The sequence below is a fragment of the Pongo abelii genome, chromosome 1, assembly GCF_028885655.2.
Source record: "Pongo abelii isolate AG06213 chromosome 1, NHGRI_mPonAbe1-v2.0_pri, whole genome shotgun sequence".
Classification (NCBI taxonomy): domain Eukaryota; kingdom Metazoa; phylum Chordata; class Mammalia; order Primates; family Hominidae; genus Pongo; species Pongo abelii.
The window spans coordinates 219,953,928-219,971,006 of NC_071985.2; the positions used below are offsets into that span (position 1 = coordinate 219,953,928).

Here is a 17,079-nt window from a genome sequence, read left to right on the forward strand (position 1 = left end):
AGCTGCCTTCTTCCTTGTAAGGCGGGATGCCCCCTCCTGAGCCCCACTCCTCCCATGGGTGCCAGGCCCCATCCTCTTTTCATGCAATCAAGGCACTCCCCATTTCCACTCCAGAAGTCTGTATTCCTGCATTCTGTGTTTTATTTCTCTCCCTAGCATTTATCATCTGACACGCTATCTATTTACTTGCTTTCCTCCCTCCACCAACTAGAACATAAATTCCGTGGAGTAGGACACTGTGACAGTTTTGTTCACTGCTATATCCCCTGGCACCTAGAACAGTGCCAGGCATGTAACAGCAGACATAGGCCCTGCATTTATGAATGAATGAATGAATGAATGGCCAAGATCTGCATTGCCTTTCTGGACTAAATCACACCCACATTACATCATCTGTAACTTCCAGTTTTTGTTAAAAGTGCAGAGAGAACCTAAGACACCTATAAAGGGAATCTGAGTACAAAACCCTCCTATGCGTTTATGATCTCTGCCCTGGGCCCTGCAAATGTTTAATTTTCTCACCCACACCTTGTTGGACTGCAATTTTTAAGCGAATTACTATGTGCCTTTCTAAGTATTCAACTTGTTTTTCATAAATAGCTCTATGCTATTCATTGGCTTGTATAATATTTAATTAGATTGTGCAAGTGTGATAATAAATACAAGTGGCATAAACAGGTTTGGGAACAAATGCAACTGACCTTTGGCATGCATTTCACTTGGCTGCTGGGAATGGAAGCACACGGACTCTCCCCACGAGCAGTGGTCAGAATTTCCAGAGGCAATGAAGAGCATGCATTAATATGGTGGGTTGCTCAAACTAAAGTCAGTTGGGTTTCAATTGTATGTTTTATCCACAGTTGGTGTTCCAACAAAAGTTCAGAAGGATTTCTGGTCCTATTCCACTTTCCAAGGCCCTGTGCTTTGCAAAATGTTCATTTTTTTTTTTTTTTTGAGACGGAGTTTCGCTCTTGTTGCCCAGGTTGGAGTGCAATGGCGCGATCTCAGCTCATTGCAACCTCCACCTCCTGGGTTCAAGTGATTCTCCTGTCTCAGTCTCCTGAGTAGCTGGGATTACAGACGCCCGCCACTACGCCCAGCTAATTTTTGGTGTTTTTAGTAGAGACGGAGTTTCACCATGTTGGCCAGGCTGGTCTCGAACTCCTGACCTCAGGTAATCCACCTGACTTGGCCTCCCAACGTGCTAGGATTACAGGCGTGAGCCACCGTGCCCGATCTCACAATTCTTAATTCTCTGTTCTTCCTTAGGCAATGGTGAACATGCTGGACTTAGTGACTAAGTAAGTGGTGGAGAACTCTGTGTTTGCCTGGAGTGCTTGTGTTTGTTACCCTTGATCCAGCTGACTAAATCACGTTACCCAGCAGCTCTGACTCATGAGGGTGAAGGAGAAATCTCCAAGGCAAGCGATACTGTGTTGCAGATCCGGTTTTTGGAACAGCTTTGTTAACACAGCCCATTCAAATGCACATGGCACCATGAAACCCATCAGTGTTTAAACCCTAAGAAGATGATTCATTATTTTGAGCAAAAGTCAGAAAATGTGCAAGGAAAAGTCATCCATTGCTATGTATTTTGGGAGGCTCTACTAGGGAAGGATCCCCGCATTCCCGCCCCTTAAGAGATGTCAAGTGTCTGGAGGTGGAATTCAAGCTTGGTGCCACAGAAAGGGGGACCCTATTTTCAGGTCCAAAAATAGGGAAAAAAGAACCTAGAAATCTGAAGGAATAGTTGAATAGTTCTACCCCCATGATGTTCAGTTATAGTCAAAGACAGCCTGTAAGGACTCGAATCTTTGGTGTGTGTACCAGTGTAGACTGGGAGGGGAGACTATAATTCCACCAGTACCTTTGAATTAATAAACTGTGCTGTAGTGGGTTTCTAGCACAGTTTTATACTGGTCTCTATGGGTTACTGATTGGCTTTCATTATGCATTCTTAACCTCAAGAACTATGCCCAGAGGCAGTAACACTAATTTTAATTAGCTATCACCAGCCTTTTCTTTCGGCTTGATTTTAATGGATCATTTACCCATGAACGGACATTCTCTGTTCAATCACCAGCAGTTAATTGCCCCAACATTCACATTTTAAACCAAGAGGACATGAGTTAGGGTCACATAAGTAGGTCACTGAGGCGGAGTGATAGCTTTGGCTCTACTATCCTTGAGGATTTCTTTTTCTTTTTCTTCCACAAATACTGAGTTCCTACCACATGCTCAGGCCTAAGGTGGGTGCAGGTGAACACACACATGCAGGGCGCTGTGTTGGCGAACCCCCAATTCCCTCTTACCTACGACACTCAGAAACGTCCCCAGCTCCTGAGCTGCCCCTGACTCATCTATCACCGGGTTGTTATAAGAATTAAGGAAAAACATAATTCAAAGTGTTCTGAGAGTTGAAATGTTGCTGTAAGTATATCAAAGAGATGGTAAACAAGCAAAGGAAAAGAATTTAAAATCAAAATCAGAAGAAATTAAGTGATGAGACGAGTGATACCAAGTCATTAAAAAATAATAATAATACTTTAAAAGCCCTCTGAAGTCTGGGTAAGACTCATGTGACAAGCTGATAAAAATGAAGATTTCAAAGTCCCACCCCAGAGATTATGGTTTAGTAGGTCTGAAACTTTTAATCACCCAGGTGATTTTTTAATGTAGGTGGTCCACTGAGCAAACATCCCGGGGAGATGATCCAAACTAGGGCCCCATCACACACCCAGGAACACAGACAGGAAATGGCACTTAAAGCTGTAATTAACAATGCAAACCAAACCACAAAATGCTCTTACCTCGCCATGTGCCACACACAACTCGGAACAACACTTTAATAAAACACCTGCTGTTAGCTGGCACTCACGAGCTGTGTCTGTAATTTTAAAAAATACTTTCAAAGGATATAAACCTATCATTAATTACAATGTTGAAATAATCTGGCACAGCATATATTTCAACTACAATATCTGACACCAGTTCATTGAGGCCTATCAAATGGTTGGCTCCTACGTGAAGGTAAAGTTAACACAGATTTGTTTTCACTAAACTCACTCGTAAAATTAAATCACAGGAGCCTAACATAAGAATGAAGACAGTAAGAGTATAAAACTCACACCTGTAAACATAAACAAACATTGGCTATTAGAGAAATTCCAAAACAATTCCAGAGTAACATCCTGAATCCATAAGAGAAATCCATTTCATGGGCAGGTTCATCAATCTCCGCTAAAGGTAGTGAACTACAGGTACTTCCATGGGTTTGTAAGGACCAGCTCTCTAAAACTATCAAGATTAAAGCACTTGGCACCAAATAGATTATTTATTCTAAACATAAATTAAAGGATATAGGATGGTAAAGAGAAGGAAACTCTTGTTTCAGAACTAAGGAACTTCACCTGGCAATAAATATTTGCTGAGAAAGGAACTGATTGCACTTTTACCCAAACTTTTGTTTCATTCTCTCCACAAATCATTTCTTTAACTCATGTGTTTTGGGAGCTTAAAAGAAAAAAAGCAGTCCATTTTATGTGTGTTATACTTAATACTCTCCTATCTAGGTCACTTGTCCCAGCAACATCACTTAGCAGCACAGAACCAAGAGCCAAAGTCTATTGTGTTTTGGTTTTTGGCTTTCTTGGAGACAGGGTCTCGCTCTGCTGCCCAGGCGGGAACACAGTGGTGCAATCATAGCTCACTGCGGCCTTGGCTTCCTGGGCTTAAACAATCCTCCCACCTCAGCCTCCTGAGTAGCTGGGACTACAGGTGTGTGCCACTGTACCTCGCTTTTTTATTTCTTGTAGCGATGGGGTCTATGTTGCCCAGGCTGGTCTTGAACTCCTGAGTTCAAATGATCGTCCCGCCTCAGCCTCCCAAAGTGCTGGGATTACAGGTGTGAGCCACCGCATCTGGTCAAGACCTATTGTTAATGAGTGAGCAAACCATGTCCACAAACCCATGTTCTGGAATTAATGCACTTTGCTTACAAGGGAGGTCCCTGTGAGGTCTCTCAGGGCCGACCATCTCTTTGTTTACATATGATATTAACAGGACCACAATCTAGCTTCCCAGCCCACAATTAACAGAAGCATATCTGAAGGATGCCAGGAAGTACAGACAATATCCATGAGTGACAGATGGAAAAGGAGATCTTGAGGAGTACGCTCTTCTCAAGTCACATCTCAAGCTTCTGGATCCTCTAGTGTGGGGTCAGGATCTCCTATATGCCAGAATCATCTTTTCTACAACAAAGTATTAATTGATGGTTACCTTGAACCCTCAAAGAAGGGTGAAATTGAGTCCAGTGTAGTTTTAAAAAGCAGAAAAGTAGCAGACACAATGAGATCACAGGCAGCAAATACCTGGCACTCCAGAACCACTCGCCTTCCTGCATACGAGGCAGACATGGGTCACTTAGCCAGCCCTCTTTCCCCAAGTCTGAACCCAGCTTCACAATCCAGTTCTATGCAGCACCCTGGGCAACTGCTCCCCCTACACAAATGGAAACCTGCTTGTCAACCCTGGCTTGGAAAGACTTCTGTGAAAATAGAAGGGGGAGAAGTTGACCCTAGAGAGTAGGCTCATCCATCCTCTGGGCTGTTCAGTATCTAGATCTGTTCCTTCGCTAACAAAGCTGGAGGGATGAGGCTCCATCCCTGGTAAAAATGAGTCCTGGCCGAAACCTCAGACATGCTGGTTTCCCAAGAACATACAAAACGGGTTCATCCCGGGAAGAACTAAGACATCCATTCACCCGCAACACACTTTTCAGCTCCTTCAAATCTGCTGGTGCTTCTTGTCCAGCAGACAACGTGCTTACAAGTCACATTCTTTGCTGCTTAAAGGCAATGCCACTAGAAGGCAGCACAGGGGCGTGACCAGGGGCTCCCTTCTACCTCCTCATTCCTAGACCCACAGACGAGAGGTAGAACAAACTCGTGATTAAGAGACGAGCCAGACTGCCTGGACTTGACTCCTGGCTCCACCTCCTACCATCTGTGACTTCAGGCAAATTGCTTGACTTCCCTGTGCCTCAGTTTCCCCATTTGTAAAATGGGAGAACATGAAAGTATTCATAGGGCTCTTTTGAAGATTAAATGAGGTAATACATGGAAAGCCCTTAACATCGTGGCCAGCAAGCATTATCGGTGATCATCCTTACATTATTATTGTTTCAGCAAAGCGAGGTTATTTGGTTTTCATGGTTTTACAGAGCTAATGAAATGCTTTCTTCTTAACTTACCTTTTAAAAATTGACATTGAAATTCAAAACCAAGAGAAATAGAAAGTTACAGGGAGGGGGTGATAGAATAAGAATGAATCATCTTTTTTCTCACTTTGAATTGAAAAATGATTTCCTGTCTTACAGCTCACTTCTCTTTAGCTCTGATGGGTGGGAGCACCTGCTATAAAAAGGAAGGAGCTCTGGTCCACAGAGGAACAGCTCTGGCCTGGCAAAGACACAGCAAAGGTCCTTGGTGTGTCACTGGTGGCCAAACCAGGAGTTAGTTACAGGCCACTTGAGAGCTTCCTCTCTGGGCAGAGGCAGGAGATAATGAGGGAATGTTCTGGCCACTACAACTCACGCTGTTATGAAATCTTATACATGGCATGCCAGGTTGAACTTTTCATCAGATTCAAACTGAGATTAGAGAGGACATCATTCAGTCATAATAATGATGCTGACAGCAGCTGACACTGACGGCACTCACTGGGGTGAACAGCATCTGTGGTCCTTCCAGGCTGCTCTAAAGTGTCTTCGTGGCAATTCTTTGTGGTCAGATTGATTATTGCCCTTCCACAGAAAGGAAAACTGGGGCTCAGAGAGGTTGAGTAACTTGCATAGATTACGCTTACAGAACTATACGTGATAAAGCCAGAATTCAAATATTTTGTTCAACAAATATTTACTGAGCAGCTACTACATGCCAGGCTCCATTCTACTAATAGATGCTGGGAATACAGCAGTGAAGAAAACGAAGCTCTTGCCTGGGTAGAACTCTCATCTAAGAAGGGGGAGACATAAACAAACATAATGAGTCCATAACAGAATGTACAGAAGGCTTAAGGGGCTTGAACGGTAAAGCACAGCAAGGAGAGGAATGAGGGACCAGGCAGTGTGACAGATCGATGGTCAGGAAAGGCTTCTTGGAGGAGGTGCCAGCTTATCAGCCTTCCAGGTCCAGAGCCAATGCCCGTACCTACATTCCGCTGCCTGTCATGAAAACAGCAGAACCTCAACCCCGGCTAGTGCTGGCCTGCACCTCACCATCTCTTCTGCGGAATGCGAGTGGCCTTCAGGAAATTCTGAACTTTGAATTTCCATTTCTATGTAATCATGGCAGACCAGGCTGAACTGAAGCTCTGTCTCAACTTGCATTGCTCCCATGAGGGGCCCTGGTCTCAGACTGAGAAAGGCTCCGGGGATCCCAGGAGAATGAATGTCGAGAGCTCCCCAGGTACCAAGCTTGTCCAGCCTGCAGCCCACAAGCTGCATGCAGCCCAACACAAGTTCATAGACTTTCTTAAAACATTATCAGGGTTTTTTGTTGTGTGTGATATTTTTCTTTTAGCTCATCAGCTTTCATGTTACTGTATTTTATGTGTGACCTAAGACAATTCTTCCAACGTGGGCCAGGGAAGCCAAAAGATTGGACATCCCTGCTCTATGCTCTCCATGAGCCATGACTCAATTGCTCCGCACTTACCTAGAGAAGAATACATCATTCTAGAAGCCTTTAGGAGTGTTTTAAAAATTCTGACAAAGCTCTAGCCTCACCAAAGGATAGAACCACCTACTCATGAAATTAATAGAAACTTATGTTTCTCAGCTTCCACGAAGGGCTTTTTTCTCTTTCAGGGCTTTTGAAAAGTGAGTCGTTTCTGCAACAGCCTCTTCCCCAAGTTCTTTAGTGATCACCATCATCCAAGTTCCCCACATGCTGCCCCTTTCCACCCGGGGCCGGCTACTAAGACCTGGCAATTTCCTTAGCGGTGCCTCCCTAGGTCTGTTTTTGTGAGGACTTGAGCACCTGACGCGGATTAAGCGTCCACTGTCATCACCAGCGCCACCACAGCCATCAGCCACTGGATCCTCACTGGGAACACATGCTGCCTTCTACAACGCGCACGGCACGTGGCAGGTGCGGGGCACAGAGCTCCCCTGCAGGCCAGGAAGCTGGTCACTCAGCGGGCAGCATGCCCTGCCTCTCAGTAACTAACAGCGCCCAGGTAAGGAACACCCAGATGGGAAGGCATTCAATGCCCACGTTCTTCCCATGATCCTACACGCGCTCTCTGCAGTAAAACTGCTCTCTGGCCATCAGCATCTCATCTGGGGGACACAACAGTTATGTACATGCAAGTCTCTCTAAAACCCAAGGGCACAGTGATTAGGTGGTTTCAAATTGTAGTTGAACTTGGCTCTGGAACCAGATGGCTGGGTTTGGGGTCCCCACTTGTAGCCATGGGACATAATTCAAGTGATGTTGCCTCTCTCAGACTCGGTTAATCTATCTGTAAATGAGAATATCATCTCCGTCAGATGTGGGAGAGCTCAAAATGTAAAGCACTCAGAAAAGTGCCCCACGCGTTGGAAAAGCCAGTGACACTCCAGGCGCATCCTCAACTCCCTCCATGGTGGTTAGCTACACCCCGAGGGTCCTCTAAGAGTCCCAGGACAAAGTCCTTCAGATCTACAGCCTGACACTTTGATGATTCAGACTGGCTGTTGAAAGATGTTTTCTGAATGGCTGGCTGACTGAATCACAACAGGAGAATGTGCCTGAATTCACAAGTCCAATAATAGCCTGGAAATAGAAGCCATCTGAAAATGTTCTAAACTCTAGCTGGGTTGGCAAGGATTAGATGCGATTATAAAAAGCAAGTGAGAAGAGAATGTTACTGCAAGGAAAATTGAATCCATGAGTTTTAAATAACTTCATTCCAATAAAAAAAATTACAATATATTTTGGGCCAATACTTAAATGCTACGACAAATTCAACTGCTGTACATTGAAACTGTTTTTAAGTTAAAAAATTAAAATACCCGTAACTGTCTCCTAAGGCCTAAATGCCCTTTTGTTAACTTACCTGTGCAACAAATTCCAGGTTTTTTTAAAGTGAGTCCCATTTTAAATGTACATTTAGATTTAATGCTAAGACTCAGTAGATGTAGGACTCCAGATTGTATCATAGGCTCCTGTTTAAACATGAATAAGGAAATATTCTTAGCTTAAATATGTTCTGAATCAGAACACAAACCTGGGCTTTAAAATCCACCTGTAGCTTTCTGTGGTTGCTGAAATGACACTCCAGTTCTCTCTCCCCTCACTGAGTAACTCAGGTGGCACCTGTGAAAGGGTGTTCAGAAACATGGCTTGTTCTGTTGACTTCCTGCCATGGTTTATTGGCTGGACACGGGAAGGCACATTTAGGCACCAGTCTTCCGTAAAATGTTAATGGTCTCCAGAATGTCCACCTGAATTTCTATTTTAAAAAAGAGTTGAAAAGAAATCCAGCTGGTATAAGGGAGGCAGAAATGCAAGCATGTGCAAATCCTATTACCCGCAACAGGTCGACAAGTTTATTCTAATAAAAGTATTTCTGGGTACCTTTTAATGACTCACAATTGAATGTAATTTTTGCAACTGCAAGTAATTTAGAGTCATGATGGTTTTCTCAATTCTTAATCTAGAAAACTGAAACCTACACACCCCCTCCAGGTTCTAATCCTATACTTTAAAAATAACATATCGGCAGAACGTAAATACCTGTTTGTTTTGCATGTAACAAACACACTATTTGCTGAAGTCGGGAGGCAGCCTAGACCAACTTTCTTTTTGGGTTAATGCCCAGCAGCTCAAGGTTCTCCGCCGGTATCTGAGGAGATGCTTGAGGATCCCAGGGCCTTTAGAATCATCTCCAAAATCAAAGGGTATTACTATAATGAGCTTGGCTTCTGTTAAACAGTCACGTTGCCATTGATGAAGCAGATGGCTCTATGCCAGCTTGATTGACCTGAACTAATTGGCCTGTGATGGGGGTAGAAGTTTATTCCACAGTGAGAGGGAAACTAAAAGCAAATGGGTCCAGGAGCAACTCCTGACTAATAAAGCGTCACTGCACCAGGAAGATTTCCTTACCCACAAATGACTGTTCCACTTGCTCACTAATGCTTGGAAAAGCTTTTATGGAGAAGGTACTGCATCTTGTTTTCTACATTTAGAAGAATAAGATTCCTCAAAAAAAACCAAAAACAAAAACAAAAAAAACTCTACCTATAAAAATGATGGACTGCACAGTGTAGCCTGGAGTTCAAATCCCAACTTGCCACCTTAGAGTTGTGTGCCCTTGGAACAAAATCGCTTTCCCCAAATCTGTTTCTCCATCGGTAAATGACACCAACCTCAGGCTGTCATTGCCAAGACTTGTAGAGGCTCAGCAGAGTACCCAGCGCACAGCAGGCGTTGGAAAGCCAGGCTGAATCCACCCCAAAGCTTCTCAGATCATTTCCACCACCACTCAGAGGAAGCGGCACAAGGGCAGAAGAGGGGGAGGGAGGAAGTGACATGACATGACCCTGTGTAGGTGGCAGCAAGGATCGGGCCTGGGGCCTGGGGCTGCAGCACAGAGATCCATGGCACCACCAAGGAGCAGTTTCGCACTTTTTTCCCTACATGCCACCCACTCAAACCTCAAACCGTATTCAACTTCTATTTTGACATTAGATGTTTTGTCTAAAATCTTAATGGTCACATGTCATCATTCCCACCAATCTGGACCTTTATTTTTCTTAGCCCATAATACTGTGTATTCAAGGTTCTGCTTGTGAGGCAAACCCTTCAGGAAAGGTCAAGCCACCAGAAGGGCAGGGCCCAAGGGGGCTTGGGCCTTGGCATCAACATAAGCCAGAGAGAAACTACACATTAGGCCGGTGGTTCCTTCACCCTCAAAGCCCACCACCTCCTCTTTCCACCAAGTGGACACGGCTCAGGATTAGCTTCAGAATAACCCTGATGCCCCAACGCCAGATGCACACCCCCACCAGCCTTAGAAAGAATGGGAAAACAATAGTGCCCACTTTGCAGGATGATTATAAGGATGACATGCGGCACTGCGAGGCCTAAAGCGCACACAATCCTCTAGCAATTGAGAGCTACACTCATCTGTTATTTTTCCCATATTAAATTCAGAAATTCTCCTGTGCCCTGAATTTACCTGGGTCTTTAAAGTACATATTACCCAGGCAGGCCCCTGCCCTAAATGGACTCATTGTAGGGCCTTGGAACTAGTAGTTTTGACAAGCTCCCCAGAAGAAGTGTGGAACCCACGGTGTTGAAGGGCAGGGCTTGTGGCTCCCCGTTTTGTTAAGTCTAGCAGAATGGCCCATCCACACCTCCAAGGCCCTCAAACATACGCTCAACAGCAGTGCTTCACCAGAACCTTCACTGAGGCTGCCTGAAGCGGCAGCTGCAGGAGTGGTGCCATCAGGCAGGAAAGAGGCCGTGACAGCTGGGCCTGTAAAGGCTGATGGGGAACGACAAATCATTTTCTGTAACTACCAGCCTGGTCTTTGAAGCACTTTAAATGTGGCCTTTATATCCGAGTCAACCCTTTTCTCATCTGCCTGTGCTCTAATCCACTTTCAAGGTAAATTGCCCTTTATGATTTTTTTTATGGATTCAAGTCAATATATTCAAAGCGAGGTTCAATATCAAATCAAAATACACATGAATAAAATATTAAATGCATTAAGTGAGCTATAATTTTAGTAGAGTCATTTTAACCTAAGTATTAAAAGCCGGCAGTCACCTAGATTATTGCCATTCAGATATTAAGCTAGAAGCATCTCCTTGACCACCTAGCCTTTGGGGAATTGTGACAGCAAGGAGGTTTGGAATATGAAGTATAAAGTGGGGGAAAAAGCCACTATGAAAATACAAGCCCCACAGACGTCAGGATTTTTGTCCATTTTGTTCAGAGATGTATCCTAAGCACCTACAACACAGCCAGGCATACATTAAGTACTCAATACATTAAGTTGAATTTGTAAAATATCTTGCTAGAAAGTACTTATAACAACCAGGACAAGACAGCCAGCCTAGCAAGGCATTTACCAGAAACACTGTGAGATGTTTCAATGGTAACAGGGACGGAAGGCTTTAATTAGCTTTTGATTTTTTTAAAATGTTTAACTCTAACATAAAAGAGCCAAAGCAGCCCAAACAGGGCAGCTTCTCCCTTGGTGAGATGGATGTGATGTGGTTCCTTGGTGACTCCTCCAGTAAACATCTGAGTCCCTGTCATGTTCCAAGCAGACCCAGGGACACTGTGGAGACCGAGCCATCATCCCACCCTTTCAGTCCAGTGCTTGTGTCTGACAGCATCTAGATCCAGGAGAAAAGATCTCCTCCTAGAAGGCACACTCAGAAACCAGCCAGTCCACTCCCCACTTTTTGCAGACTGGGAACTATGATCCAGAATGTAAAGGAACTTGCCCAAGGCTAAAACACCAAAGACGCAGCCATGGAGGGCGCTTGTTGGAGGCCCGTTTACTGAAGGCACAGGGAAGGGATGAACAGCCGGCAGATGCGTTAGGATGGAAATCCAGTTCTCCCCCAAGACTGTGCTCTTTCTCACAACATTCAACTCCTCACAGGGCACTGCTGTGTGTTCAAGCCTCATTTGTTTAAAACTACTAATATCGAAGACCACTTCCAGATTCCCACCAACCTCTCTCCTCCGTGTTTTTCTAAGGGAGGAATATCGTATGCCAGAACATCTGGCCAAGGGAAGCTGGCTATCCCTTCACCACCTTTCCCTGAGGAGTGACAGACAGATGTGGTTAGCAAAGTGCTATGATGATGAACTGTAGGAAACCGCTTATAGTCAGCCATTTTTAATCTTAAAAAACCCCGGCAATTTCACATAATCTGAGTATGTCACAACTTTTTGGTTTCATTCTTTGGAAGTCCATAGAAATAAACATCAATCCACAAACTAGAGTAAACTTTTAGGAAGCACAGAGACCCCACAGATGAAATTATTTTGTATTTTACTCTTACCCGAGTGAGTTCACAAGGTACTTCTCGGCACCGTTGTCTGACTACACGTCCACCCTCTACATAGAATTCCAACTGGAATGAGCACATATTCAGTTACTGTCAAATAGAAACAAGTGAACAGACGCCAGGTGGGCTGAGTAGATGCCGCATTTTTAAATTAGAGTGCGGGCTCTGAACAATCCTCCACATACCTTGTTTCACCCCCTAACTGCTCCCAATTATGTACAAAATGCAGTCCTTTCACAGATGTTTAGAAAGTTTTTTATTGGTTACAATAATATAAAATGCATTGTTTAAATTCTCCTCTAGTTATTAAGTGTTTGCAGCAATAGCACAAAAAATCTTTTTTGAATACATCTGACAAGCCCCAGTGATTTCAATGCTGGGAGGGGAAAAACAGCAAACACCATTCTTGTCTATCTATAATTAACCTCTCTCTCTCTCAGTGCTACATTGGTTAAAATCAATGGACAACCCCTTTTTGTATGTCAAATTGTAAATTTTAATGTTTTCATTAGAATAGTCTTTTATAGCACTCTCCAAAAAGAAGCAAATAAAATAACTAACAGCAAAGTTCAATACAGGAGCACTCTCCGGGTTAACAACGCCAACAAAAAAAGTGAAATGTAAATCACATATAATACAATTGAAGCGTCCAAAACAATTTAAATAATTTTAAATATTTTATTTTTAAATTGCTACAAATGCTTTATACAATATTTCAACATAAAGTCCCCATAACAGAAATGTAACAAAATGGGAATGATAGTGGAAGGATTAAAGTGGCACAAATTCACCAAACAAATATTAAACTACAAATTTTTAAGAGGTAGATTACTTTTGAAGTCGAGAACAAAAAACAGTATGAATAAAACCTAGCCGCTTTCCACCAACTCAGTCATTAATTTGGGGGGGGGAGCATAAAATGTAAGGATAAATGATATTAATATACTTAGGAAGAGGCCAATTTGTTGTTTTTAATCTCTATTAGAGACGCAAGTGTAAAACCTGGTATGCAAATTCATTTATACTTACGTGTAGACATACATCTGTACAGGCCTGGGATGCGCCTGTGCATTGATATATTGCTACGTAGTCTCTGATAATATAATAGTTATAAATTAGTGCCAGATAAGAATCTGAGAGGATAACGTCCATTTGGATATACAAACGCAACACCAGAATAGGCATAAAAAAGAGTCCGTATCCAATCTGGTTTCCTCTCCATTACGCTGGCAATCTACTTGTGATTTAAAAAAACGAAAACAACAAAAAAAGAAATACCAGGGTAAGAGATCAGCTAAATGCCTCTCTCTGTCTATAATTAATTTAAAAGAAAGGCATCAAGAGCTGATATGTGACCAAAACATTTTAAATGAGTGCATCCAAATTTGTCATCCCTGAAACCTACAACAAACTACTGCTAAAACAGAGAACTTGCTTTGCAAGGTTAAGTTCAAATCAATCCTTTCTCCGCTACGTGCCAAAAACAAGGGCCATGCTCAGATCTGAGGTACCAGTCCCATGACGAGGAGCCAGTTCATCTGGCCTGTCTTACAGTGCCCTTCTCTTTGGATCTCAATCACCCAGGCGCCCAGCATGCGCGTTGGGCCCCCACCGAAGCAGCAGATGCCTGACTCTAAGCCTGCCGGCAATCAGTTGAATGTTAGGATTTTTGAGTCAGCTTCAACTGGTCTTGCAAGCTTGGTAGATTTCGTATCCTTTGCCGTAGTGCTTATCCTAAGTTGAGCATGCAATACCTTTTAGTCAATTAAGGTTTGTTTTGTTTTGGGGGCTTTTCTACAGGAAGTTCCTAGAAAATAAGAAAACTGAAGATAAATGACAACATAACATAACCTTACATGAATTGACCATGTTAAAGAAAAAGGTGAATAGACCATAAGACAAATGTTATTAAGACGACAACACACACATGACTGAAGGCATTTAGGAACGAGCGTCCTACCCAGAAAGATACACCCTGCAAGGAACTACACGCATTTATTTCCAAGCGGTGTAGCAGAGATGGAGGCATGAGAAATTAGCACTTTATTTTTTTAATCAATTCCTGGTAAATGGAAAAACTTGGTCTAGAATTTCATTTTGCTTCTCTACCTTTGTTTTCTTGACTGCGATGGGAACTCGGTTTGAAAAGAAAAATGTGGCTCTAAAAGAAGCATTAAAGAACCCAAAAACACCGGGCACGGTGGCTCACACCTGTAATCCCAGCACTTCAGGAGGCCAAGGCGGGCAGATCACAAGGTCAGGAGATCGAGACCATCCTGGCTAACACGGTGAAACCCCATCTCTACTAAAAATACAAAAAATTAGCCGGGCGTGGTGGCAGGCCCCTGAAGTCCCAGCTACTCGGGAGGCTGAGACAGGAGAATGGTGTGAACCCGGGAGGCAGAGCTTGCAGTGAGCCGAGATTGCGCCACTGCACTCCAGCCTGGGCAACAGAGCGAGACTCCATCTCATTAAAAAAAAAAAAAAAAAAAAGAGAGAACCCAAAAACACTGTGGGGTTTACAAAGATGAAAGATGGGTAGGAGGTGAGTAAAGAATACACCTTTCCTTCCCTTTCTGCTTTATTGGAGCCCATGGAAATGAACCCTTAGCAACAGATTTAAACGCAGCACTCCAGAAAGCCATGGTGAGGGCTGAGGGGTGGGTCACTGTAGTAAGAGCTGCAGCAGGAGAACCTGAATGACTGTGGCATGTCTGCTTTCCTGTGTTTTGTCCTAAGAAAAATATTTGGAGCACATGGCTTTTTGACACCTTGTCTGGCACCATGGCTTGTGTTCCAGGAAATGACCCTCAGTGTTAAGTAGAAAACTCATGGAAAAATCATATGGCTGATTGCAAGCATATACTTGAAAAACTGTGGAATCCTAAAGTGGCATTCACATGTAAAATATCTGAGTATCGAAAACTAGCTCTTAATCACAGCTTATTGTAAAGAAACACACAGGACAATGATGTGCTGCCTGTTCTGTAAGAAATCCCTGTGTACCCAACAGGGTAAGTAAAGCAAGCTGCAAACACAGTGAAAGTGAGTATTCCTCGACATGTAACAGATGTGATGATTCCTTGTGTCAGGAATCATCCCTACACAAAATTTACAAGTAGAACTATACTTAAACAGGAAGACGACTGTAGTTCAAACTCATTAGTGTAATGTAACAAATATGCACTGAGGCTGAGGCCTCCTCTCTACGAGCCCTGGGCGACACGTTAGTGACAATCATCGTATTACCCAGGTCTAAGTTTAGGAATCCCAGTTTTGTGCTAAACTCACTACAAAGTACTAACACCAAAACAAACACTTTAAAGAAATGCCCACTTTTGTGTCCAGAGAGTCAAAATATATCTTGATGAACATCTGTTTTCTAATTCCCAAGAACACATCACAGGTTTATGGTGACTTGGTAAGTGGACCCCTGGATCACATTGCTGACCTACAGATGTGTCCACAGCACAGTTCCAGCACCTCACACAGAGGAGGAAGAGCTGCCACCAATGCCTGTCATTACCATCTACGGTTAGGACAATACCAATGTTTTCTTATCTGATTCTTCTGTGCTTCCTTTTAGGCCAAATTTCACTCCAGCAAGGTAACCCTCTGTTAACTATCAAACAAAGCAAAATAATGAAAATTAACTGGAGCAAAGAAGAGACATGATTTTTAAGGCCCTTTAGTCCTTTGTAGCCTTAAAGGTTACTCAAAAGACACTGGGTAGAGGCTATCTGAATAGGCTTCATAAATTTATAGTCAATCTGACAGCTTTTCTTTGCAGAACTTAATTTTTCCAAATCAACTTTTAGCCTTAAAGGTTACTCAAAAGACACTGGGTAGAGGCTATCTGAATAGGCTTCATAAATTTATAGTCAATCTGACAGCTTTTCTTTGCAGAACTTAATTTTTCCAAATCAACTTTAACCTTGAACTGTGTAAGTGGGGCCCAGTACAAAACAAGCATTTCTTTTAGATAATACTGAAGACAAAAGGGATAGAAACAGTACATTCTAAAGCATCAACCACCTGGGAGGGGTTTTACAGTACAATCTGTGAAAATGAAGGCCCATTCTGCTTGTTGAAGACATAAGCAACTTGAAAAGGACTCAATTTGATCATGTCCTGTTGGTGTGGTGCCTCCAGAACACAGACTGAGCACACACAGGTGCACAATTCAATTACTAAAGGCAAGCAGCTTTGACAGCTGATAACACAGGTGCTTATTTTCAGCAGAGCTAACCTCCAAGATGCTACCTATGTATGTGCCGTGGCCAGAGACCGAGCATTGGTCAGACCTATGGCAACTAAATATTTAACACATTTATGAAGTAGCTTTTTAAAAATCTGATCCATTAATCCTACAGTAAATCATTCAAATCAGCCTTACTTAATGATTCTTCTCTATCTTTAGCTGTGATTTAAGGCACACCAGCATTAAAAATTCTACCTGATCAATTATGCAGGGCTAATGGCACCTCTGTGTCCTCGTGACCTCTACAAAATGGCAGTCGTGTCCACACTTAGGATCCCTAAAATTCTGCTTGCTTAAAACACCAAAGAATTTTCAGACACCAAAAGCTATAGCATGAAAGCCTAGAGTCAGGTGGCATACCGTGAAATTACAAGACTTAAAAGTATTTTGCAGAAATGCTATCTGATGAGTAATTTTCACAAGACTGAACTATTCAGAAACAGCAGGAATTCCAATGCACATCCACTTCGGACAAAGGACTTAGAAAGTTTGAGAATCCAATGTAACAAATTTAACCACTGCCCTCTCTCTTCATCTGTCACTGAGAACAGTTCTTAATATAGGAAGCACAGGGTATAAAGCAGTAAAGTCACTTCAAATCTAAGACAAATCCTGCTATCATTACTGGGGAAACAAAGGCACTGACAAATGAGGCTGACATGCCCTGGGTAACACACAGGCCTGAAACGGCCACAAGGGTCCTGCCTGGAGTTCCAAGCACGTCTCCCCTGCTCT

General features: G+C 43.1%; 1 protein-coding gene across 11 annotated transcripts in view; it reads right to left on the bottom strand.

The window, feature by feature from the left end:
• PRDM2 (PR/SET domain 2) overlaps window positions 1-17,079 on the bottom strand; it is a 127,749-nt gene that overhangs the window by 25,028 nt on the left and 85,642 nt on the right. For 2 of the 11 annotated variants that reach the window (XM_054541454.2, XM_054541462.2), the window contains exon 8: window positions 12,327-13,890. The exons of the other annotated variants lie outside the window; for them this stretch is intronic. In XM_054541454.2, coding sequence (XP_054397429.1) covers window positions 13,878-13,890 — 13 coding nt within the window. In that variant the 3' untranslated portion in view covers window positions 12,327-13,877. Of the gene's footprint in view, window positions 1-12,326; window positions 13,891-17,079 lie in introns of those variants that run through there. 11 annotated transcript variants of the gene reach the window in all.